This window comes from Ochotona curzoniae, unplaced genomic scaffold (assembly GCF_017591425.1).
Source record: "Ochotona curzoniae isolate NIBS_2020 unplaced genomic scaffold, NIBS_Ocur_1.0 contig_66, whole genome shotgun sequence".
In the NCBI taxonomy this organism is placed as follows: domain Eukaryota; kingdom Metazoa; phylum Chordata; class Mammalia; order Lagomorpha; family Ochotonidae; genus Ochotona; species Ochotona curzoniae.
In genome coordinates this window covers 22,904,064-22,931,472 of record NW_024466512.1, presented here as the reverse complement: position 1 = coordinate 22,931,472, position 27,409 = coordinate 22,904,064, and the positions used below count along the sequence as shown (strand labels likewise).

The following is a 27,409-nucleotide window of genomic DNA, read 5'->3' as shown; positions in this document are numbered from 1 at the left end:
TTCCTAAGAACATTTTGATGGAATTCAAGTGTTGGCAATTACAGACAAAACTGCTATAAACATCTGTGTGTAGGTTTCTGTGTGAGCATGTTTTCTGCTCCTTGAAGTAAACAGCAAAGAGCATGACTGCTGGGAGAATGTTTGCTATAGCAAGAAGCTGCCAGCCTGTCTCTGGGAGTGGCTGTACCATTTCTGCATTCCTCCCAGCAGCAAGAAGTCTGTTGCTCCACATCCTCGCCCACATTTGGCACTGTCAGTGTTTGGATTTTGCCAGTTTTAATGTAGTAGTGCCTTGGTGTTTTTAACTTGCATTTCTCTGACGGCGTGTAATGGGGGGCATCTTTTCTTTTTTTTAAAGATTTATTTTTATTATTTTTTCATTGGAAAGGCGGATATACAGAGAGGAGAGACAGAGAGGAAGATCTTCCATCCGATAATTCACTCCCCAAGTGAGCGCAACGGGCCGATACTATGCCGATCCGGAGCCAGGAGCCTCTTGCGGGTCTCCCACGCGGGCGCAGGTTCCCAAAGCTTTGGGCCGTCCTCGACTGCTTTCCCAGGCCACAAGCAGGGAACTGGAAGGGAAGCTGGGCTGCCGGGATTAGAACCGGCGCCCATATGGGATCCCGGGCGTGCAAGGCGAGGACCTTTAACCACTTGCGCCACCGCGCCGGGCCCAAGGGGGGCATCTTTTCTTAAGTGTGTGACATTTGTTTATCTTCTTCAGACCTTTGGCCCAGTTTTTAATCAGATGGCTTTTAATTCTCTTATTGTTGAATCTTGAGAGTTCTTTATCAGAAGTGTCCTTCGCAAATAATATTTTCTCTCAATGTGTATCTTATCATTCTCTTGACTCAGCTCTACTTTTAAAGTTCTTCTTTCCTGGAATCTGAACTGGCTGCTGATTATATACCTTGTGCTGCTGATTGTATTTCTAGGACCAGTGCTGCGGCAGCTGTCTCTACTTTTCCTTTTTTTTTTTTTTTCTTTTTTAAGATTTATTTTCATTGAAAAGTCATATATACAGAGAGGAGGAAAAATAGAGAGGAAGATCTTCTGTCTGTTGATTCATTCCCCAAATGGATGCAAAGGCTGGAGCTGAGCCAATCCAAAGCCAGGAGGCTGGTGTGTCTTCTGGGTCTCCCACGCGGGTACAGGGTCCCAAAGCTTTGGGCCATGCTCGACTACTTTCCCAGGCCACAGCAGGGAGCTGGATGGGAAGCAGGGCCCCTGGAATTAGAACCAGTGCCCATATGGGGATCCTGGCACATGCAAGGTGAAGACTTTAGCTTCTAGGCTACCATGCTGGGTCCTCTAGTTTTTCTTGTAGACCACTGTTCTCTTGGAAATGAATAGGCAATCTTTTCTTTCAATGTACTTCTTTGCTCTTCAGCCTCAAACCCACACACCACTCTTATTTGTTTAAAGATTATTTTATTTATTTGAAAGAGAGTAAGGGAAAGGAAGAGTCAGTGAGTGAGATCTTCCACCCACTGGCTTATTCCTCAAATGAATGCAAAGGTCAAGGCTGGGCCAGAAGGAAGTCTGCAACCAGAAACTTCTTCCAGGTCTTCCACATGAATGCAGGGGCCCAAGTATTTGAACCATCTTCTGCTGCTTTCTCAGGTTCACTGTCAGGAAGCTAGATTAGAAGTGGAGCATCTGGGGCTAGAACTAACTTTCACATGGGATGCTGGCATCACAGGCAGCATCTTGACCCATTTGGCCATGATGACGCCACTCCCACCCCGCATCACCAGAACTTTCTACAGTCCTCCGCTCTACCAGCTGAGCTATCGAAGGCAACACCCAGAACTTTCTAAATAGGACACAGCTGTGCACAGCTGAACCCTAGTTGTAGACATGATTTGCTTTCTTTTTTTTTTCTTTCTTTTTTTTTAAAGATTTATTTTATTTTTATTGGAAAGGCGGATATACAGAGAGGAGAGACAGAGAGGAAGATCTTCCATCCGATGATTCACTCCCCAAGTGAACACATTGGCTGAAGCTATGCCGATCCAAAGCGAGGATCAAGGAACTTCTTCCGGGTCTCCCACACAGGTGCAGGGTCCCAAGGCTCTGGGCCATCCTTGACTGCTTTCCCAGGCCACAAGCAGGAAGCTGGGTGGGAAGTGGAGCTGCTGGGATTACAACTGGCGCCCATATGGGATCCCGGGCGTGCAAGGCGAGGACCTTAACCACTGCGCCACCGCGCCGGGCCCATGATTTGCTTTCTTATGCAAGATGCTACATGTAAATCAAAGTCACAAATAGATGGGGTTGGGGCCAGTAGAGATTTGCAATAGCAGATTATCACCTAATATTATCAATTTAGCGTAACCAAGTTGTACATTACCCATAGTTCAAGGAAAGAGGTTTTTTAAGACTTGAAATTAGTTGAACACTTAAAGAAAGTCTATTGTGGAAGTAAGGATTTACTTCGTGAAAGTGGCAGAAATCATTAGTGTTTTTAATTGGTAATAGAAATCTATACATGGGCCATTATATTAATCCCTTTATTTAAAAACAAAATTAGGGCCCGGCGACATGACCTAGCAGCTAAAGTCCTTGCCTTGAACGCACCGGGATCCCATATGGACACCGGTTCTAATCGTGGCTGCTCCACCTCCCATCCAGCTTCCTGTTTGTGGCCTAGGAAAGCAGTCAAGGATGGCCCAGAGCCTTGGGACCCTACACCCATATGGGATAACCAGAAGAAGTTCCTGGCTCCTGGCTTCAGATTGGCATAGCATCGGCCGTTGCAGCTCACATGGGGACTGAATCATCAGATGGAAGATCTTCCTCTCTGTCTCTCCTCCTCTCTGTATATCTGACTTTCTAATAAATAAATAAATCTTTACCAAAAAAGTAAAAATAAAAACAAAATTATAGAAATCTGGCCTATCTGCAAAGCCACAGAAGACAACGGACTTCACTTTTGATTCTCCCCGATTGGCTCCTGGTGTTGGTTCTGCTCAAGCGTTGCTTATAAATTACTGTAAAATGTATACAGAGAGTGCTTGTGCCTTTGAAGTTCTTGGATCCAGCTCTTTTACAGCAAGGAATTTGTAGATTTAAACAAAGATTTCCCCACCAGTTAGTGATTACATTTCTGTTCTAGCCAGTATTTGAAAGAAGGGAGGGACTATTTCTAGCTCGGGGTGAAGGTGGGGAGAAGGTAATAACTGATTTGAATGGTCATAGGGACAAGCTCTTTTTCTAGGAATAAAACACAGCTTATAAGGTGGTAGAACATTGATAAACCCAGTAGTAATGGGTTTGCTGTCAGTCTCCTGTGGCTCCACCAGGGGCTTTAGGGAAAAGTTTTGCAGAATGGTGGTGAAGAAAAGGAACAGCTCCATGTGGGCCAGGCCCTGTCCGACACAAACCCATTTGCCTGGAAGGAGCAAACACTGCCATTAGTGCTCTTTCTGTTCAAGTAGGATGAGCTCTAAAAGCCACTGAAAACACTGGTCTGAAAACGAATGCTCATAACTGCTAGAGGACAATAAACCAGAGTAACACTTTTTCTCCACATCTCAGAGCACTAGAGAAAAGCTTCAATTCAGTACTTTCCCTTCGGGGTCTTATTTACCTATGAGGATGGCATTTGTGTCACGTATGACATTGATCCATCAGAAACCTGGGTATCTAGAATGAATTGGACAAGCCATTATGCATTTCTCATAGAATGCACTCCAAACTATTCATAGGGACAACTGCTTAATACATAGACTGTGTTATTATATGCTAGATGAGGTACTAGATATTTGTTTGATTTGTACAACAAAACAGTAATTATCTCTGTAGATTAAAACTGCAGATGATTTTTATTTGCTTCTCTTTTTGCTTTACTGCATTACCCATTTTCATGTTGAAGATTTTTCATTGTGATTAGAAACAAAACATATGAAATGTTATTTTAGGGGGCCAACAAGTGAATTAAGCTTCAGCCTATACTATTGTAGGTGCATGCAGGATCATGCCTTAGGGGCTCCACTTCTGATTCAACTCCCTGCTAATGCACCTGGAAAAGCAGCAGGTGGCACAAATGCCTGAGCCCATACCCCCACATGGAGACCTGGAAGAAGTTCTCGAATTCCTGGCTTCAGCCTATCTCAATCCTGGCCCTTGTAGCCATTTGGAGAATGAGCCAGTGGATGGAAGGTCTTTCTCTGTCTCTCCCCTCTCTCTTAACTGAGAATTTTCAATAAAAGCAAATAATCTTGTAAAAAAAAAAAAACACTCTTTGTTGCAGTAAAATTAACTGATCTGAACTGTTATTTTTCTCTCAGGGCCATCCTTTGGTGTCATGGCTGACTGTTTATTTCATCAAACAAATATGTTCATTAGGTTACATTCATGAATTGGCACAATGGTCAGGAAGACTTTTAGGGTTCTAGGGCTAATCAAGGTGAAGGCTTAGCCTATTATGCCACTGTAGAGGCCCCTGGGAAGTGGCAGTTTTAAAGTTAGCTAACCATGTTGGTCCCCTGCTTAAAACTCTTGAAAGGTTTCCTCCAGCTTTTGGAAAAAACCAGTGATGTGTAACAAGATTTAGAAGACCCACTAAAATCAACTCTTCAGTCTTTTTGGTACACACAATCCCACTAATTACATTGTGCCTATACAGAACTATTCTGCCTGCATGAAAAACAAAATTAATCACATGAGGGAGGTCAAAGTTCAGATATTTTTAACAGAAGTCACAGTAATGCTCAGGGATCATTCTGAACATCTGACAGAAACAGAATCATACATCATGTAGACTTTATGTGAGTTAATCCACATCACAGGATTCACCCTTTACAGAATAATATTCCATGGTGTAGAGATACTGGTCTACTTATTTGTCTATCACTTAGTACTCGGCTTGTTTCTACCTTTTGGCTACTACGAACACTCACACACAATTATCTGTGTGGGCCAGTTTCAACTCTTTGGTCATATTCCTAATAGTGTAACTTCTGTATCTTGGGAAAACTGCTTTAACGTTTTTGAGAAACTATCAAAACATTTTCCAAAGTGGCTGCAATTTCTTCACATCTTCCAGTACATTTTTTTTGCATTTAACCCTTTCAGTGGGTATGCAGTGGTATCTCACTGAATATCTGTAAAAACATATCAGGGATTTTTCATGGTCTTATTAACCATTTGTACATCTATTCTGAGAAAATGTCTAACAAAATAATCGGCTTGCCTGGAACTTGAGTTTAAAATTTTTTTTTTTTTTTAAAGATTTATTTTTACTATTTTTTTATTGGAAAGGCGGATATACAGAGAGGAGAGACAGAGAGGAAGATCTTCCGTCCGATGATTCACTCCCCAAGTGAGCGCAACGGGCCGATACTATGCCAATCCGAAGCCAGGAGCCTCTTCCGGGTCTCCCACGCGGGTGCAGGTTCCCAAGGCTTTGGGCTGTCCTCGACTGCTTTCCCAGGCCACAGGCAGGGAGCTGGAAGGGAAGCGGGGCTGCCGGGATTAGAACCGGCGCCCATATGGGATCCCGGGCGTGCAAGGCGAGGACTTAACCACTTGCGCCACCGCGCTGGGCCCGAGTTTAAAATTTTTTAAAAAGTTTATTTGAAAAGAAAATAGAAATAGTCTCCTGTCAGTCCCCAAATGTCTGCACCTGCAATAGTTAGAACTGTGCAAGGCTGAGGCCAGCAGCTGAGCTCAACCCAGCTCTCCCATATGGATGGTAGTCTCGGGCGGGGGTGGGGAGTGTGCTTCTTACCAGCAGGACCCTGCAAACACCAAGGGGATGAGGTGATGGTGTTCCTCAGTAAGAATCACCAGAGACAGTCTGATCAAGCATATCCACTAACTGTAAAGCAAGCACCAATTTACATAGAGTAAGAAAAGAGAAAAGCAGAAGGGCTTCTCCTGACAATCTTCCCACCCACCAACAGTACAGCAATTGGCTAGAAGGCATCTCTCTCTCTCTCTCTCTGGACTCTCCAACCATGATGCAGGTCACAGGTTATGTACACCACATCTGTCTGGCAGGTGTGCTATAGGTCACGCCCACCATGTAAGGCAGGCAGGCAACGTGGAACTGTACCTACTTAGTTACTTATCAAGGAAGTCCCAGTGCAGCTCATCCAAGGACAGAGAAAAGAAACTAGAGATAGCCTGCTGCTCTTGCCTGTATGACCAGTGATCAGGTCAGGCTGAGGTCTTGGTATGCCAAGACCATTGCTAGGGGGCTCCCCAGGGGACACAGTGTGCCTTGTCATTATGACCTCCCACACAGACCACACAGGGGCAATCCCTCACATGCTAGTGATTCAAGCATCTGAACTACCTGCTGTCTCCCAGGGGAAGTGTTAGCAGGAAGTTGGAATGGGAAGTGGAGCTAGGAGTTGAACCTCAGGCATCTTAAGTACTGTGCCAAACTCCCCCTCCCCTTTGGTTACCTTTTTATTGGTGAGTTATTCCCTGATTTCCAACTGGCTAGCACTTTTTCCTCACTTTATCTTGCTCCTTTCTTATTTACATTCTTCTGGCATTGTATTCCTCTGGTTTAGACCATTTTAATCATTTCTGGAACTCTTCGAGATCAACCTTCCCATGAGACTGTTCACCTAAGTGAGCAGAGACTATGTTGTACTCTATGCTGTAATATCCATCACAGGTCCATCAATTTTGCAGTCTGGGTTTAATGGCATATGCCAGATATTCAACAAACATTTGTTAAATTGGATTTAAATTTTTTAAAGACTTAATTTGAAGGGCAGAGGTACAGAGAAAGAGGGACGGAGATCGTCTATCCATTGGTTCACTTCCCAAAGGTAACTGGGCTGGATCAGACCAAACTAGAGACCTGGACTGTACTCCATGCAGGTCTCCCACACAGGTAGGAAAAGTACAACAACGTGGGCCATCTTTCACTGCTTTCCCAGATGCATTAAGAGCAAGCTGGATTAGAAATGGAGTAGCAGAAGCTTGAACCAGTGCCATTATGGGATAATGGCATGACAGGTGGCAGCTTAACCTGCTGCCACACTGCCAGTCCCAAACTGTATTTAGTCCCATGCTCACATTGCTCTTTTCTATTACATCAGGGAGGTTGCAGTCTTCATTGAAAAAGTTCTTGGTTCCCGTCTGCTGTAACTACCTGTTTTCCCATCTCCCACAGGTTGAGGGTTGACCCTTGTGCTCCTGGTGAGCTGAACATATGAGCTTGGAGCTTCTGTAGTGTTGGGAGATCTCTGGGGTGAAAAACAAGTGAAGTGCCTGACATAAGACACAGAGCAAAGTAAATTGATGTCAATGTGGATCTGTCCATCACAGCTAGATCATGGAGTAATAGAACCACAGGGATCTGCTATATCCAATTTGTCAGAACTTCCCTAATATGTCTGGATTCCAATTATGGCTATTACACATATTAAGGTACAAATTCTAACATACTTGTAAATGTAGACAAGCAACATAGAAACTTATGAACACACTACATGGCTTAAATAACTCTTCTGGTCTTTCCACCCCTGCATCAACTACTTTCTGAATGGGGATGGTCTCCAGCAAAATGGTGTTGTACAAGGGGACTCTAAACCTAAGGGAAATGTTTGTAGACAACTTGGCTGAGGGCTGTCAGCATGAATATTCCCAGCAACCAGGACAATGAATGCTGTACAACGCAGAACACAGAATTTCGGGGGTTTACCACAGCACCCATTATAGGTCTATTTGCTTAGGATCATGGCACCTCCAAATCCTGGGATCTTACCTTTCTGCAATTAGTTGCCATATTGCCCAGATCACCAGGAACACTTCTTCCAGATCCTGCAGAGATCAAAGAAAGTCAATCCTTGGCAAACCGCTTCGTATCCCACATTAACCATCCACATCTTTCCTTGACTTCTGGCCTAGGCTATACCTCCTCATACCTTCCCTATAGTTTCCATTGCCCTAAAGGTTAAGTGCCTCAAGGGAGATCTTGTAAAGTGTTGCTGTAAGGAATCTCGGTCTGGAAAATTATTTCAAATGCTGTCATGGATTATTAATGTGATTTTGGATAAAGCAGCCTTTTCAATTCGGCTGTAAAGTGGAGATAACAGGATAGCCTCAAAGGCTTGTTGTGAGGAGTCGCAGTGCCTCCAGATGATGACCTGGGATATGCTCAATAAATAAGAAGTATTATCAGCAAGGAATAAGTTTCTCATGCCTTCTGACATTCTTGAGGAAAAAGGACTAACTGAATTGCATCTCACAATCTAGTAGCATATGGTCCTTTCATTTCCTCATTATCAAATAAAATAAAATACATCCCATTCTCTCTGCTATTCTCTTCAGTTGGCCGGTTGCCTCCGACCCACCCATAAATACTTGGCTCAGATCAGACACTGCTTCCTAGAAATCACCAGGCTGGGCTGATGTTCACAAGTGCTCCATAGCACCAATGGTCCATTCTGACATCAATTTTCCTACACTAGTACCCCTGCCTATTCACTTGCTGTACTGCCCCAGTCCACACCAGGCTCTATGTTTTTAATTACCTCAACTGGCACATAGTTGAGTGCTCAATAAGTTTTTACAAAGAGATAGAATGCAAAAAAAAACAGTAAGAGTTACTGGAGTGGGTGGCACTGCAGTGACAGAGCAGCTAATTTCCCTACTCCATGGTGTAGCATTCCATATGGGAGGCTGTCAGTGTCCCAACAGTTTCACTTCCCATCCAGATCTCTGCTTATGGCCTGGAAAAGCAGGAAAGGATGGCCCAGGTCCTTGGGACTCTGCATACATGTGGGAGACTTGGCTCCCAGCCTTGGAATAGCTCAGTTCTGGACGTTGTAGCCATTTTGAGAGTGAGCAAGTGGACGAAATACCTCTTCTTTGTCTTTCCTTCTCTGTAACACTGCTTTTCAAAAAAAAAAATTAATTGGAATAGGTACAAATCTCAAAGAAGTATGATGTCCTGAGTCTGTTTAATTGGTTTGCTAATAATGAAAAAAAATTCATTGCCTTACAGCTCTGGAAGTGGAAATATCCAAGATCAAGTTGCTAATACCGGGCTTCCTTTTAGCCATACTAATTTATGTAAATGGTCAACTGGCCACATCCTTCTTGGGTTTTTGTTTTTCATTTTTCCTATCAGGCTGAGGATCCTTCAAATTCCAAGACTTGGTTTCTATCTCAACAGCAAATTCTTTAAATCATTTCTTTCTTCTCAGATTTTACTACACATAGTTAAGTCACACAGCTCAGAACTGCTATTATCCACATTTCTAGCAATACTCTGATCATTTAATAGCTATGAAGTTTCAAAGTTTTCCTACAACTCCCTTCTAAAACCACACGCAATTACTCTAACATTCTGTTCAAGCAACATGGGCTTATCCTAGTCTGCTCCAAATCTTACATCTATTCAATATCCAATTCCAAAGCCACTTCCACATTTCCAGGTATTTCTTAGGGCAACACTTCACTTGTCTTGGACCAACTTCCTGCATTACCCCATTATGCACTGTTGTAATAATACCAGACAATGTAATTTATATAAATAAAAAGTTGTTTCTGAGTCTGGAGTCTGTCACGTGTAAGGTGAAGAAGTTGCACCACCTGAGCTGGAAAGGTAGATGCGTAGAGAGAGGTAGGGATGTGGCAGAGGCAGATGATTACAATAGTTACGATAAAACCATCCTCCTAAGATTAATCTACTCACTTCCTCTTATGGCATAATTGTATTTCATTAGGCCCTATTTCCCAATTCTGTAGTATGGGGGATTAAGTTTCCAACATGTGCTTTGGGAGATATTCAAACCACAGTAAAATGTTATGCTGAGTTAATGGGTCATGTAATAATGGACACTAGAAGTAAGCAATGAGTTAACAAATCAGTCCTAAATGCATATACAAAGAGCCCAGGAGAAAGTGGAGAAGCTGGTCCAGACAGTTGGGATGTTCCTAGAGGGCCGAGTTTGTGTGAATAAGTAACTGCTCTCTCTTTCAACCTGGGGAACTTAGAGCTCGCACAGTCAGAAACATGCAGAGACCACAATAGACTAGTGAACTCACATACCCCAATGACCACATGTAAATCCCTTGTTCAATTCTAGTGTGTCTTGTTGAACTAAATAAAGACTTGTCCTGCAAGGATGAGTCAATAGGTTTGGAAATGTTAAGTAACTTCTCATGGCTGCATATTAAGTCCTTACATGAAGACTGAGCTAATCTCCTAGGCCCTTTCCCCCAATGTTAACTGTCTGCATCTCACCTATATCCTTTAGTCTTTCATGCAACAAAATAGATCACTCACATAGGCCAGGCATTGTGTCCCCAGGGTACAGCATTAAGTCCTTGCTCTTGAAAAGCTTAGGATGAGGCAGGTAGTAAGCATGAAGTGTCACACAGACAGGGATATGGCAAGCTAACACAAGCAAGCAGGCCAGGGGAACCTTCCTGGAGGCTCATTAAAAATTAGCAAAGGGAGAATCAAGATGGTGAAATAGGGTAAGGACAAGTTTTTCTTCTTTTTTTTTTTTTAAAGATTTATTTATTTATTTATTGGAAAGTCAGATATACAGAGAGGAGGAGAGACAGAGAGGAAGATCTTCCATCCAATGATTCACTCCCCAAGTGAACACATCGGCTGAAGCTATGCCGATCCGAAGCCAGGATCAAGGAACTTCTTCCGGGTCTCCCACACAGGTGCAGGGTCCCAAGGCTCTGGGCCATTCTCAACTGATTTCCCAGGCCACAAGCAGGAAGCTGGATGGAAAGTGGAGCTGCTGGGATTAGAACTGGCACCCATATGGGATCCTGGCGCGTTCAAAGCGAGGACTTTAGCTGCTAAGCCATGCTGCCGGGCCCAGGATACGTTTAAGTGGACAGAAAAACATTTAATTAGGATGAAGCAGAGAGGACATATTTCAGGAAATAGGAAAGGATAGAACAACAGCAGAGGGGTACCCAGAGACTGAAACACAAAGGAAAGCAGCAGATACAATGGTGTGGTTTTGCAGTGACTGATACTCCAGCAGCATTAAGCTAACAGGCGATCTGAAATCCACCAGCAGCCGGAATTCCTCCAGCAACCAGGTGGGAAGGGACTTACACTGGGAGCTTGGGAGGTGAACCTAGACAAAGAACTGTCAGTCCTGCTGGTCTGTTTGATTCGACCAGGAGTAGAGACAGAGCAGCAGATCCCAGACAGGCAGCACGAGAACAGGGTGGATTTCACAGCCCAGTCAGCCCCGTAGAGCTGAATTGGGCACCATTTTGCGTAAGGAGGCAAAGGCAAGGGAAGGACGGAGCATGCTCTGAGCTGGGAGTGAACTCATTTCTGGCTCAGTGAACTGCAATGACATGGCATTCTACAGGTTCCACCCAAAGCAACAGGTCTGGGTAGCCCTCAGACCAAGCAGATCAAGAACTGTAGTGGTAGCATGTCAGGTGCCATTTTGTACACTGTGGCAATAGCTTTAGGAATGCAGAGGACAATAGTGAACTGCGCATGTGCTGAGCTCATGAGAACTTGCTAAGTTCAGTGGATTTCACTGAGGTCCCACAGGAAAATAATACCAACTGTGGCATTGTACTTGTCAAAACAGGTCCGTGTGGCACCCAGAACTAGCGTCCAACAGGTTCCGACAAGATCAGCGCCACCAACAACCTAATTACATAGGACACCTGGTGTCTCTCTAATCCTGGGACCTGCTCCAACCAGAAGTGGGAGAAAGGTTGCAGAGACAACGGTGCAGCCTCAGCACAATATCACAGGAGGTGGAGAGTGGTGAGCCAGCAACTGGGGCTGTGGAGACCATGGTGGAAATCTGACATAAGAACCCAGACCTGGAACTCGCTTGACGGTGTAGCACAAGTGGCTGCAAGCATAAAGTTGTATACCAACTGCAATAAGTAAAATCGCATTGTAGACCTGTGGGTGACACAGCTTAGAAACCTGCTCCAAGGAGAAGACTCTGCTAACCAGAAGTACAATGATCAAGAGCAAAAGAAGAGACAAAGGCACAATGAATATTACTGAAAAATCCTCTGCAAAGGAGCAAAACCCTATGCCAACCTCAGAGTTAACTGAGGAAGACACTGAGAAAATGGGGGACACAGAATAATTAAGACTTATTTTAAAGCTTCTGATAAAAAATGAGAAGCTCATGCAAAGAGTTCAAGGAATTTAAGGAAGCAATTAAGCATATCAAGGCTGATATATCACAAATTAAGAACACAGTAGAGCAAATTAAAAGTACCGTGGAGAGTTTCCAAAATAGAATGAAGCAAGCAGAAGAAAGAAACTCAGAATTGGAAGATATTTCCTATCATCAGGGGGAAGCCAACAAAAAGCTGGAAGGAGAGCTCGATCAGGACAAAAAAAGTACTCAAGAATTGAAAGACACTATTAAGAGGCCTAATATAAGAGTTATGGGAGTCCCACAAAGCGCAGAAAGAGAAGCTGAGTTTGCAAATGTATTTAATGAAATAATCAAGGAAAATTTCCCTAATCTGGAGAAAGAATTGGGAAACAAGGTCCAGGAGGGGCACAGAACTCCTAACAGGCTTGATCAAAAGCAATCTTCTCCAAGACACATGATTATCAAACTCTCTTCAATTGAACATAAGGAAAAGATCCTTAAATGTGCATGTGAAAAACATCCATTGACATATAAAGGAATGCCAATTAAGCTCACAGGCGGTCTCTCACAGGTAACTCTACAGGCAAGAAGAGAACAGAGTGGCATATTCCAGATTCTAAAAGAAAAAAATTGTCGGCCCAGGATAACACATCCAGCAAAGCTTTCTTTTGTCTTTGAAAATGAAATAAAATTCTTCCACAGCAAAGAAAAGTTAAAAGAATTTGCCTCTTTCAAACCTGCCCTGCAAATGATACTTCAAGATGTTCTCTTGACAGAGGAGAGGAATAGCACCCACCAAAACCAAAGGCAAATGGGAAGAACATCCCGGTAAAATGACAACAGAATAAACCAATGAACAACCTATTCCTAAAATGACAGGACCAAAGTACCACCCATACATATTAAACTCAATGTAAATGGCTTAAGCTCAATCAAATGTCATAGATAAGTAGACTAGATTAAAAAACAAAATCCATCTGCTTATTGTCTGGAGGAGACACACTCCAACAAAGATCAGCAGAAACTATATTGCATGGGTTTTGTTGTTTTCTGTTGGTTTCATCTCTTCAAAACACTTTCTTCTGATTAAATCATTCAATGACTTGTAGATCCATACGGTAGCATCATTTTCTTCAAGAAGGTTCTTGATTTTCATTTCTTCAGCTACACGTTAATCATTTAATAGCATGTTATTTAACTTCTTGGTGTTGTTAATTTCGTTTTTCTCCCCAATATTTTGTTTTGTGGCTCTTCATTTAAAGGGATGTATAGTAGCTGTGTAATGGACACTGTCATATCTAGTAACATGTCATTTAACTTCATGGCATTGTAAATTTCTATTTTTCTTTCTATTGTTGATTTTGTATTATGACTTTTCATTTAAGGGGATGTACAGTAGCTGTGAAATGGAGACTAACATCCAGATGTGAAGATGCAGTGTAGTATGCATTTCTGCTTCTAGACAAAGATGGACTTACAATGAAACTGTTTACTATATCTTGACAATAGGATCCTGGACTCTCTGCCATTGTCCATGCCTGCAATGATGGACATAGGCCTGTGTATGAAGAACTATATGTGAGTAATGATATAGAGGAACTAGGTGGTGGGGGAGGGAATTGGGGAGGGGATAAGGGAATATGAAACTGTATCATAAAATAATAAAATATAAAAAAATAAATAATAAAAAAAAGAAATTAGCAAAGGAAAGCTGGTGTTATAGTGGAGGAAAAATGAATCAGGCAGAGGGAATACCACACACAGAGGTATGTTCACAGACCTGAGAGACAAGTGGCTCTGGAGGTCAGCAGGGACCAGACCATGCAAGGTCTTATGTACATATGCTTTGGACTTCTTTGTAAAGCACACTGTGGAACAAGAAGGCCTTGGGTTGACATGGTGGCCTAACAGGCTAATCTTCCTGTAGCACTGACATCTTATATGGCTGCTGGTCTGAGCCCCAGCTGCTCCACTTTTGATTCAGCTTCCTGCTTATGGCCTGGAAAAGCAGCAGAAGATGGCTCAAGTCCTTGGGTCTTTATATCCACATGGGAGATAGAGAAGCTCCTGATCCCCAGTTTAGATCAGCTCAGCTCTAGCTGTTGTGGCCACATGGGGAGTGAACCAGTGGACAGGAGCTCTCTCGCACCTCTGCAATTCTGCTTTTCAAACAAAAATATAATTCTTAGAAAGATAAGCCACGACTTCTAATTATACATTTCCTTCTTGCCAGCAACAGGAGGATGTCACTTCATCTTATTGGCTATCAAAAGACCATTGGGATAGTCAAAATGAAAGCTTCCTGTTTTGCAAGATACACTAGAATTGGTTCCCAGAGGAATCTGAGTGAAGGGCTGCTTTCTCCAAAAGTCTCAACTGCTGGTACATCATTCATCAGGAAATCTCCTGGGAAGCCGTGTAGAGAGCTTGGGAAGAGTCCTGGCTCTGGGACTGCCAATAACATCTGTTATACCACAGTATAGCCAGTTTCTTTTTTTAAAAATGTATTTAAATATTTAAAAAATTTTCTTTTTATTGGAAAGTCAGATATACAGAGAGGAGGAGGAGGAGAAACAAAGATCTTTCATCCATCGATTCTCTCCCCAAGTGACCACAATAGCCAGAGTTGAGCTGATCCATAACCAGGAGCCAGGAGCCTCTTCTGGGTGCAGGGTCACGTGGCTTTGGGCTTTCTTCAACTGCCCTCTCAGGCCACAAGCATGGAGCTGGATGGAAAGTACGGCAGCCGGGACATGAACCGGTGCCCATATAGGATCCCAGGGCATGTAAGGTGAGGACTTTAGCCATTAGGCTACCGTGTTGGGCCCTAAAACTAGTTTCAATTCATGAAGCTGTCCTTGTTCCACCAGCATAGCTGCCCCTCCCTTCTTCAGTGCAAAAAGCATTTTAGCTTGTAGCTGGGGTGGTGAAGTTAAGACTTCAACAGGCAGGATGCTGTTCTCCCTCTTCACTTCCCTGTTGCTGGCCCTGTCTCCAAAAAACCAGAACATCCCTTGCTCAGTTCTAGGAGTCGGGAAAACAGTAGAAGCCTTGGTATTCAGAGGCTCAGAGCAAGAAGCCAGCACTCTGGAAAACCTTTCAGTAAATACACTGTATCTGATTGAAATGTGCAAGAAAGCCTGTTATGAGAAAAGAATTTAGATAGATGAGGGAAAAACACACACAAATCACTGATAGTAAAATAATTTTATTTAGTTTCTTATTTTAAAAAAAGGTAGCATTTCACATATAAATTTTGACCAAGATTACAGTGTATATTTGCCCAAATGAACATCCCTGAGGGATGGCTAGACTCAAGAGTTCACTGGGGGGCCCAGGAAGCAGAGCTCACAGGGAGTTTAAGCAGGAAGTGTTTCCTTTCAGTATCATTTTTCTGTTCTTGATCCTGCCTCAAGGACTCTGGCTGCCAGCAGCACTCACAGCCATCACATTGGGGCAACTGACTTTTGCTCATGTGAATAGCAAACATCTCTGCGATGAAAGCACAGGGGTCAACGATCCAGATTTCCCACAGCAACCAGTATTTATCTGCAGTAACAATGACAGGTTAAGTTTCTTATAATGCAAAAGTTCTTTTAAGGAGAGTTTAAAAACACAAAATTCATTCATAGAGACTTTACAGAATTAAAGAGTAAAAACAAAAGTGATTTTCTCCTTAGTACAAATGCCTCTATAGTATAAGGCCTAAGGAAAAGACCCACTAAAAAATTTGGGCTTTCCTTTTCCAATAAAGTGTTTGGCACAACCCATTAGGCTGTCATAAGAACATCAGGACTGACAACCAAGAGGTTTCTGGAAGTGGTCCCAGGACTTTTCTTATCTGGCTTCAACACAGAATACAAGAGGTGTCTTAACAAGTGGTACAAGCTTAGCCCTCGTTACGTAGCACACTGTCCCAGGAAAGCTAATTGGAAGGAAACAAAGGTCCAGACAAAGTACATTTTCCTACAGCCACAGGTTAACTGTCATCCTCCCACGGAAAATCAGATCCAATGGCTACCCAGGAAATTAGTGGAATCTTGGTCTCCTAGAGAATATGAAAGTTCAGCATCTCAGGGTCAGGAGAAAAGAGAAAGATGTTCAAAGATGCTTTCTAGACTGTTCCTTGTTCCAGACCACGTGAGCTTTAGTGAGCTAGGAACCATGGTAGCTGGACGATTTGCTCTTTTGACAGAAGTTCTGGAGCAAATGAATGCACCCTAGATCCAGTTTCAAACATAAAAACTTCCTGCAATGATACAATACTGTGCAGTAAGTGGCCCAGACTTTTACACTGTTTCTACTTCTGGTTAAAGCCCTGTCCCAGTCTTGGCGAGAGTTGCGAGGTGACATATAAGGAGTTGTCTGTGGTTAAAAATCGGACCCCTTAATCACACGTGACCTGGACAGTCACACTGACAGGCATCACCCAGTGGAGGGAACAGAAGGGTCTCGGAGCCTTGGTTAAGAGCAAAGGTTGCATCTCACTCAAACTTCAAGCCAAGCCCTCTTTATCTCTGAGCCTACTAATGCAATAAACTAGCAATTAAAAATCTCTGGTTAGGTGCAAAGCACATGTCCCTGGCAGGCCACTAAACCAATGTAGAAAAACAAGAAGGTAAAAATCGTCTCAAGTAAATGATTGCTCAAGTGGAAGATCATTTCCTGGGGAATTTGAGTGGCCCGGGTAATCACCACATGGGTGAATGCTGGCACCATATCCCAAAGTTGGAGCTTGGGTCCCAGGCAGAGTCCGTCTTCTCTAACTTACCAGATCCTGGCCATCTTCTCTCTGGCTGTGCATATCTTGACTGGTTGAGCACTCACTTCCCCAGGAGACCAATGTAAACATTATTCAATAGATCTCAGCTTAGAAAAACACAGCTTGTTATATATTTAGTGTTTAACATTCCAGTGCAGGCAGTATCTTAGCATCAGACTTTCCCTTATTCATGAGTACCAGTTTGAAAAGGAACACGTACAGGATACGTGATAAAATCGTAGCTGAAAAGACTTTGAGAGAGCCAGACAACTGGCTTTCTCCTGTAATCAGCTGACAAACCAGGACTATCACAGGAGAAGCAGAACAGAGGGAACACGAGTTCTTTGCAAAATCTTAAGAGTCCACATTGCCATTGTTCCCACTTAATCCCTTGGGCCACGTCTTGATATGGGAGAACATTTCTGCCTCTTGCATCAACCTGTGCTCTCCTTGTTTTGGATGGAGCTCTCTCCAGAGGGTTCAAGAGACTCCTTCGTGGGGAGGGAGCTTTCTCTTCCAGTTCTAACATCTGAGTATTTCAAAGCACAAGAGGAGTCCACAAACATGCTAGGGATGTTGCTTCCAAAGTAGATCTTACTGTTAGAAGCGATGGCCTCATACTTTTTGAGCTCCAGGTATTCCGGGGTCAGTTTGTGCTGTGTGAAGCAAACAGGAGCCAGGCATCAGGACACTTCAGTGCAAAAATCCTATCTTCCTCTCCCCCGCTTCCCCAACACCCATTTCTCTTACTGCTCTCCTGAGTGAGATTCACAGCTCATCTCTGCATGATGGCCAAAGACCCATCCTCTTTGGAGTGTGGCAATCACAGTAACAGTTCATGTTTTTGATTTAAAGTCTTTCAGCCAGCTATTGCCCCAAAGCAGAAGCTATTCACAGTAAAAGGCCTGGGGAAATAGGTTATTTAGGGAATGATTACTATTGATACTAATATTTCTACAGTGACTGAGGGTGTGTAAAGTACTTTTGTATACTCCTCATTTCAGCTAGCTGAATTCAACCTGCAATTTCTGCTGTTCTTGAGGGTACAAAAATCAATGGATTCAGAGTGGCAGAGCTTCAAAGAAAGGACCTGGGATGATATCCTTACAATCAGTCATCTGTGAATCCATTTTTTTTAAAATCCACAACCAAGAAACACTCAATTGGGGACATCTGGAAATAGGCATGCATATGAATACGGCTGTTAAAGTAACTGGAAGTAAGCACTAGTGAAAGTTAGGCGGCAAGGGCCAATGACATAAAATGTCCCAACACATGAGACAGTTTTCAATGATGAAAAAAACAGCCCATCCTCACAGTGTTCTACAGGCTTAACTTCTATGAAAAAAAGCTACCTTATCTGGACAGCAATTCTAAAAGAACTTAACTATTTTCCTGCCATTCTTGTCATTTCAGGAGAAGACCTTCAACTTCACTGATTACTAAGCCCTTGTACAGCAGCACGAACGAATGAGTTTATGGCATTTGACCTGTGTGTGTGCATTCACACGTGTCTGCCTTTGTCCAAATCCCTCACTTTCATGAGGAACCAGGAGCAAAGTTGCCCCCAATCCAGTGACTGTATGGTATTCAACAGCAGGTTGTACTGGTCACTGCCCTCGTTTGACAATGGATAAAACCACCTCTATCACACAAGAATTCCTGAAAGGAAGAAGAAACACCCCAAACTGTACCAGAAGGAAAGTGGCATAGAAAGCCAGTCACCTTGTTTGAGGTGGCGTATTTGTGTGCAGCATAATACTCAGCATCAGCTTTTGCCTTCTCTCGAGCAAGGAATGCAGCATCTGGCAAATAAAACAGTCACGGTATTTAACACAAAGGAAAGTTACCGACCCATTCCCTCTGCGGTCTCTACTGCCTAATATTCCGACTGTTTACTTCACTTTAATAGTTTACAGGAACACTAGTATTTTTCAAATCCCAGTCCCTAGCCAGCTCTTTCTCAAACAGGAATATTCTTATCATTGTTGAGTGACTCATGGCTGGTCTGGGACTACATGTTCCCTACTCTTGAGTTGCTCCTTCCTCTTCCACCCTTCCCAGCACCTGAGGCCTCACACTTCACCAGGACTCCAGGATTCAAGCAAAATAGGATCAGACATGAAAGTTCTAGTCTACTTAATGTACTGTCCATATGGCTTCCAAACTTAACCTGGGCCCTATTAACACAGAAAGCAAGGAAGCAGCTCAATATAATTCTCATATTTTGCCTACTTAAGAATAAAGAGGCAGCCCAAAGGCCCAAATTTAAGTTTAAAATCTTGGAAAAAATTTGTCCATATTATGTCAACTGCTTCCTCTAGATGTGATTATTCCATCTACAAGCAAGAATCCAACCTGTGAGCAGAGAGGCAGTTCCAGAAAGTCAAAGTAACATCCCGTCCCTAATGTACCTTCAATTTCGGAAATGCGCTTTTCAGTTTCTTTCTCCATCACCTTCTGCTGAAAGCGAATTTTTGCCACCTGTGCAATCTTCTCTGCTTCTATAATTATACAACAAAAGATACACTCAGAAACATTTCTCCAGCTCCAGAGTCAACTGGAATCAGCAATACCTTACATTTTATCTACCTAGGCTTTAAACAACTCAAAGAAAGGGAAAAAAAATTTATTTCCTACTTCATTGTTCTATTTTGGCAGTACCAGATTTCTAACAAGTGAGGTATAGTCCAGGAGTTTAACAGTTCCAGTGCTTCATGAGGCAATATTACAATACACAAGATAATACAGGAAAAATACTTTATGAAAGCATTAAAGAACAAAACCAGCAACATAAATGGGACAATGATACAATATGACAAGAGAAAGAAAAAAGACAGGTAATATAAATCAAGGAAGTCCTTTTCAGACGAATCTTAAAGGAACAATGGCCTAAAACATGCCAGGAAGTAACAAAAAGAGAAAGCACAGCAGAGGTGATACAGAGCTAGCCAACATGAAAAAACAAACAAAAAACCAGAGGTAGAAGGCCTTTGTCTTGAGTGAAATATCTAAACTTAGTTTTATCACAGTTAGGATCCCTGTTATCATCAAAAAACGGGCGTGATGAAGGCTGCAGAAGGAACAACAGAAAGCAGCACAATTCACCTGTGCTGAGAATGTGAGAACAACGTCGGGCGCTGCAGAAGGTGAGTATATAGAGAGGAAATTAAACATTTCTTAGTAAATCTATGGCCTAACCAAAAGATCCAGGACAGAATTAGAAAGACTTCAATTATACTTTAAATGCAGTCACTGTAATTCTTAAACAATATTTTCAATTTTCCTTCCTGAAGTCAGTCCTCTGTATCCACAAGAACAGTTTAACAACAGTGGCTTGAAAAATATTCATTAAAAAATCCTGCATCTGTACTGAACATATACACCTTTTCCTGGTAATTATTCCCTATACAATATGGTGTAGATATTTCCGTAACACTTACACTGTAGTAGGTTTCATAGGTAATTTAGAGATTACTTAAAGTTTACATGAGGATATGTATCTAACATGCAAGTACTAGACCGTTTTATACAAGGGATCTGCACATCAGAAGAACTGCTTATCTGCCAGGGGGAGCTGCTAGGGGAGAGATGGGGCCTGGAAACAAACTCCTATGGATACAGAGGGATACTGTATCTTAACATATCTTATCTCTGGCAGAAAAGGCATATCACAAAGACAATTTCTAGCAGTTTTTTTTCTTTCTAGAATTCTCTACCAACAAATCCAGGGCACATCTACCCACTTCCCCATTAAATACACTACCAGGGGCAACTAGGCTTGAAACTTAAAGAGAAACTTGGAGTGAAACCTGAATAAAAAGTGAGGGATCTGGAATCTGCAGTTGGATCCCAAAGAATCTTGCCTCAACAAAGAGGGATTACCGTATGAACGCCATTCAACACCACGCTCTAATTCTAATTAGTATGTGGTAATAAACCAATGAAAGAACTGACCAAACGTTCAGTTCTAGAAAAACGGTAGAAAAGGCTAGGAGAAAAATTTTCCAACTAGCACCTTAAAAATGCTAGATAGAACACAATAGATTTGTTTTTTAAAGCATGGCTGAGCTCATAAGAAAGAATTAAAGATCTTGAAGTAATGTAAGCAAATGGAGAGCAGAGAATCTGTATGGTGGCAGCTCTGGAGTGGATATTAGACAAGATTGGGAAAGGTACTTGGGTTATCGTTGCTGCGGAACCAGAAAAGGCCTTAAGATATTAGAACCAAGACCTCTAGAAGGCAGTAATTCTAGTCAAAGGGGAACAAGAGAAATCACATCTACCAGCCCAGTGAGAAGCAAGCTTTTTTCTACTTAGATACATCACAGAGAAAATGAAGAACATCCAAATGCAGACACAATTTCAAAGCAAACAAAACAAACAATAACAACTGATTACTCGATACAATTAGGCTGACAGCACACTGTCAATAAACACAACAGTACAAGAGGCCAAACCAAAATGAAATAATGCTGCCTAAATGGCTAAGGCAGAATAAGCTTAATATGGTGCAGAATTGTAGGAGAAAGAACCATTTGGGAATATTATCAAACCATTTCAAACAAAAGGACTGAAGAAGTTTTCTACTCCCTAGTGTTGACTGAAAAAATTACCAGAGAAAAAAAATTATGTCAGAAGCAATGAGGAAAAAATTACTTAATACTTGTAAATAAAGAAGAAATGTTTACTAAAAGCATCAATAATCAATGGGAAGAAAAAACAATGTGAAATTAAGACACAGAGCAACGATAATATAAAACATCGAAGTGCAATGAACTAAAGTATTTCAAGATGTTATTCAAGAAGAAAATAGATTTGTTAATTTCAGATTTTGTCAAGTCTGGGGTCCTTGTTATCACTTTTCAGGTAATCACTAGTTATATATTCCAGAAACACAATGTCAAACTTCCAACCAAGTAAAAGGAAAAAAGAATAAAATAATACTAATTAGAACTGAAGAGAAAAAGCGGCAGATAAAAAAAAACCCATATTAAATTGCACATAATTAAACAATGCAAACAGGTATAAATATAGCAGTAACCACAATAAATAGAAAAAGACTAAACTCACCAGTTAAAAGACAGATTCTCACATGGGATAAGTTAATAAAATCCAGCTATATGCTGTTTACAAGAGACAGACCTAAAACATAATGACAGAAAAGATGAAAGTAAAAGGATGGAAAAAGATACACCAAGAAAACAAGTAACCAAGAGAAATCTGGCACAGCCATATTATCATTGGAAAAAATAGATCTTACACCAAAAAAAAAAAAAAAAAAAAAAAAAAAATCAAGGATAAACAGGTATAAGAACCCTGAACCTGAATGCTCTTAATGAAATAGCCCAAAAATTTAGAAAAAAAAAATTATAAGTCAACAAATCCATATTCATAGCAGGGATTTTAACATATTTTTACTGGTAATAGCTAAAGAAGGCAGAAATTAGAAGAATACAAAAGACATGAATACCACACTAAGTCTGTCCTAATGGATATACAGAGAAACTGCACCCAACAAATAGGGAAAACATACTGAATCATTTCTAATACATACAAGACTTTTACCATAAAAGGATCAAAGTACAGCTAGGCCACAGAGCACATTCCAACAAACATTTAAGAATTCACACAATAGACCTTATTTTTTTTTTTTATTACAATGTAGTAACACTGGAAATCAACAATAAAATCACACCTCCTCAAAAACTCACTAAGCCAAGAATCTTAAAACATATTTGTAATATTTCATGAGATGAAGAAGAAATTACAATGGAAATACATGCTTTTCTTCCATTAGAAAAGACTAAAAGGTAACATATTAAGTATCCAACTCAAGAAGTTAGAAAAGAACCAATGAGAAATTCAAAGAAGGAAGAAAATGAAAATAAATGACAAATAATATAGCTGAGGTTATAATCATCAAAAATAAAACCAAGAGCCTCTCTGAAGAGATAAATAAAATAAGAAAGCTCTCTGGAACAGTTCACCCAGCCAATGGGAAGAAATAAACAATATCAGAAATGAAAAGGGGGCATACAAATACAGTAAACATTACTGAAAATCTTGAGAATACTAAAAATTTATGTCTCTAAATTTTAAATAACAGATGGAATAGAAAATGCTCTATAAAAATAATCAGCAAGATTGATATAAAAGACCTATATTCAATACAGAAATTAAGTCAAACACATTTTACCACAAAGAATAAGTCAACAGAAAAGAACTAAAACCAACTTGTCCAAGACTTTTACAAGTGAGTTCCACCAGAACTACAAAGAAGAGATAATATTCTAAAACATAGGAAATGAAGATATTCTCTTCAGCCTATCTGACAGTGTTTAACCACACTAAAAAAATGTAAGAAAATTATAAGCTATTGTTACTTATAAAAACAAAAGTAGAAACTCTAGAGACGTTATCAAAAATAATAGAGAAATATATTAAATCTACATAATGAACAAGTGGGTTTATCCCAAAAAGAGAAAAAACAATTTAGTAACACAAAACTAACAAAGTTTTTTGCAGAAGTGGAAGAACTGGCTCCTAAAGCTAGATGGAGAAAGAGCCTAAAATAATGCAGGAAAAAATTTTAAAATAATTCTGACTATTTAAGAGGAATAAACTTATGGAGAAATGAGAAATTAACTCTCCCAGATAACAAGACCTGCACAGAAGCTATTCTAAATCATGTAATTTTGGAGGATAGGCAAAAAAAAAAAAAAAAAAAAAAAAAAAAAAGTAGAAATCCTAGCAACTGAATAAATCATATAGTTATCTTATTATTTGACAGATGTGACATTAGAAATAAGTAGAGAAAAATGATGAGCTATTCAATGAGTAGTCCATGACAATCAATTGCTATTTTGAAAATATAAAACTGAATCCTTATGTCACACTAGATATGAAAACAAAATCTAAATAGGTTAAAAATCTAAATATGAAAGCAAAACTTTCAGAATAAAAGTATTACTGTAGAGACAGGTGCGGTAGCCTAGTGGCTAAAGTCCTCATCTTTCAGGTGCCAGCATCTCAAACGGGCATGCTAGTTCTAATCCTGGTGTCTCCACTTTCCAACTCCCTGCTTGTGGCCTGGGAGGGCAGTCGAAGATCACTCAAAGCTTTGGGACCCAACCTGCACCCGGGTGGGAGACCCAGAAGAGGTTCCAGGCTCCTGGCTTTGGATTGGCTCAGCTTTGGTCAATGCAGCCACCTGGGGAGTGAATCACTGGAAGCAAGATCTTTCTCTCATTCTCTCTCTCTCTCTCTCTCTCTCACTCCTCCTCTCTGTATATTTCACTTTAAAAAAATAAACAAATAAATAAATCTTTTAAAAAAATGTATTTCTTTGGGGTAGAGAAAAAAGTTTTCAAAGGTCCTTAGCTGCAAGCAACTGCCTAGGTTGCCTTATGCCAAGGCAGGTGTTACAGTTCTGGCAGAAAAGCTGCTTGCAGGCATTCTGAGCCTAGTTAATGCAAACTCTGTATAAATTAAACAAGTGTGTCAGCATAGTTGTCTATTCTATTGTTTCTTTTTTGAAGATTTGGGGGGACAGGGCATGAAGTTCCTGCAGCAGCACCACAGGCACAAGCCAGCCAGGGGCCTGGGTATGGATCAGAATGGGGGCCACTGGGTCCCCCGTGGTGGTCTAGCGGCTAAAGTCCTTGCTATGAACATGCCAGGATCCCACACGGGCGCTGGTTCTAATCCTGACAGTCCCACTTCCCATCCAGCTCCCTGCTTGTGGCCTGGGAAAGAAGTCGAGGACGGTCCAAAGCCTTGGGATCCTGTATCCACATGGGAGATCTGGAGGTAGTTCCTGGCTCCTGGCTTCAAATTTACACAGCACCGGCCATTGTGGTCACTTGGGGAGTGTATCTTTGGACAGAAGATTTTCCTCTCTGTCTCCCCTCCTCTCTGTATATCTGACTTTGCAATAAAAAATATAAATAAATAAATCTTGGGTCTGGCGTGATAGCATAGTGGTTAAAGTCCTAGCCTTGCACGCTTCGGGATCCCATATGGGCATCAGTTCTTATCCTGGCAGCTCCACTTCCCATCCAGCTCCCTGCTTGTGGCCTGGGAAAGCCCAAAGCCTTGGGACCCTGCACCTGCGTGGGAGACCTGGAGGAAGTTCTTGGCTCCTGGCTTTGGATCTGCACAGCACCGACCATTGTGGTCACTTGGGGAGTGAATCATCGGATGGAAGATCTTCCTCTCTGTATATCTGACTTGGCAATAAAAATAAATAAATCTTAAAAAAAAAATGGGGGCCACTGAGGGCCTCTTTGATATGCATAAAATGATTTCTGATTTCTGGGGAATTCCACAAACCGTCCTGAGATGGTGAATTAGAAGGGGAGTGTTCGGAGGGCCTCCCTACATCAGGCCAAAGCATCCACCTGTGCCCGTAAAAGTCTGGGCTCAGATTGGACTGGACCAGGCTAGCTATGGTTCCTGTCAGAGCTCGCCAGAGCCATGTTTGGGGGAGGTATGGTAGGAGTTCTTTAGGTTGCCCAGACTAGGCCACAGCACCAGCACCTGCAACTGCATGTAAAAGCTGGGGCTGGGGTTGGACCAGGCCAGGCTAGGCCTGAGCATCTGCTAGTGAGCACTGGGACTCAGAGTGGGCCATAGCACTGCCAACACACATAAGAACTGGGGCTAGGGATGGGAATGGTAGGGCATCCTTGGGGATGCCCCTGCTGGGTGTTAGGGGAGGGGAGAGTAGGATATAATAAGTGTCACCACAACTAGGCCCCTGCCAGTGTGCATAAGATAGGCTTGGGGGCCCGATGGGCTAAGCTAAGCTTCAGCACCTGCCAGTCCACATGACAGCCAGGGTTGAGAGCTGTCTGACCAGGCCAATCTACCCACTGCATTGGCTAATACAGGGGACCAGACTAAGCCTGATCCTGCAAAGGCTGGTGCACACGGGAGCAAGTCCTGAGGACATCGCAAATGAAACTTTTTGGGGGCTTCCCAACACAATCACTGCACTTGAAGCCCAACCTCAGGGAGAATCACATAGACATGTGGTCTGACCTAGAGTATGTATTGCAGGACTGGGCCATCTCAGTTGCTGACCCTTGTGCAAGATTGGAGGGCATACCTAAATGAACATGAAAGACAGCCGGCTCACCTAAGCCAATAGAAGACTTTGAGTACCTCATCAAGATGGACAGGACAGTTGAACAACACCCCAAGCCAGGCTCTACAACTAGGACCTAGGCCTGTGGGAATACTGAGGGATACAAGGACAACCAACAGGCCTTAGAAAGAATTTCTCACCTCTAGTGTAAGAAGCCAACAACTTCTCACCAACAATAAGACCACTCAAGTAACACGCTTGGAACATTCTTCCCCCAAACTGGGGTCTCTAAGGGGATATCAAAAGACTATCTTCCTTCTTCCACTCCCTCAAGGACAGAGCAGGGAAAATAGAAACATTGTTCTCACCCACCTCCCTCGCTTCCCACCCTCTCCACCCTAATTGAAGGTCCACGTGAATCTGCCATCCCCTCACCTTTATAACAAATACTGAAATAAAATTTAAAAATTAAAAAAACACAAAAGCACTAACGGTAAAGACTCCTCAAGTGGCTGTAATGGCTGGAGCTGAGCTAGCTGATCCAAAGGCAGGAGCCAGGAGCTTCTTAGTCTTCCACAGGGGTGCAGGGTCCCTTGGCTCACGGCAAAACTAAACATATACGACTCTTGAGGATATCATGAAGTTCAAAGACAAGCCAAAACTGAATATTTGCAATGGCTAAATATGAGCTAAGTGTCTAAGAGAAACATAACAACTCTTTATGAATCAACTCGGAAAGCAAATGGGCAAATAAGGATAGCAACAAGCAATCCACATACTAACAGACACTGAATAAGCAATATATTATTCAACTCTAATAATAAAGGAAATTCAATTTGAAATCGTACGGTACCATGTCTAACACCAAAGTGGCATAATTTTTTTTAAAGTATGACTCCAATGGTTGCAGACAATGTGCAGAAACTGGAACTCTAATGTTGCTGAAGAAAGGATAAACGGAAGACTCGCTTTAGACATAGACAGCAATCTTCCACAATGCTAAACTTGAAGCTATGCATTGCCCTTACTGAGGAAGTCTACTTTAAGGCGTGTATTCTAGAGCAGTGCCTCTCAAATCACTTGTGGGGAAATACTTTCTTTTCCTATCACTCTACCAGGAATCAATGTAATAAACTATAACAAAAACGAATTACAAGGAAAAAAATGCTAAGAAAAAACATAAAAATATAACCTCCGAAAAACTTATAAAATTAGTGTGTTAAAACACTGTAAGAACTTCTAAACAAAATCCTTCTGGAATTTCTTAAACACTCATTCTCAACTTCTATATTCATAGCACTATAGCTCAGGAACAAAAAGGTGATGACAAAATATTGACTCATATGAATACTACTACTCTTCCATGTTTGTGCCCAAGAAGAAAAAAAAAGGACATTATTACTGCAACAGTTTGTAGTAAGAAGGAACTACAAACTACCAAACTCTTCATTGGTAATATAC

The 27,409-nt window shown here is 41.7% G+C and overlaps 1 protein-coding gene across 1 annotated transcript in view; it reads right to left on the bottom strand.

Annotated features, from left to right (window-relative positions):
• Positions 1-15,287: 15,287 nt before the first annotated feature.
• The window catches only part of ERLIN1 (ER lipid raft associated 1), a 30,492-nt gene continuing 18,370 nt past the window's right edge, over positions 15,288-27,409 (bottom strand). Inside the window, exons 10-12 of the mRNA XM_040992311.1 lie at positions 19,272-19,361; positions 18,583-18,662; positions 15,288-17,513 (exon numbers count right to left, since the gene is read on the bottom strand). Of these exons, the coding sequence (XP_040848245.1) occupies positions 17,292-17,513; positions 18,583-18,662; positions 19,272-19,361 (392 nt within the window). The 3' untranslated portion in view covers positions 15,288-17,291. The remainder of the gene's footprint in view (positions 17,514-18,582; positions 18,663-19,271; positions 19,362-27,409) is intronic.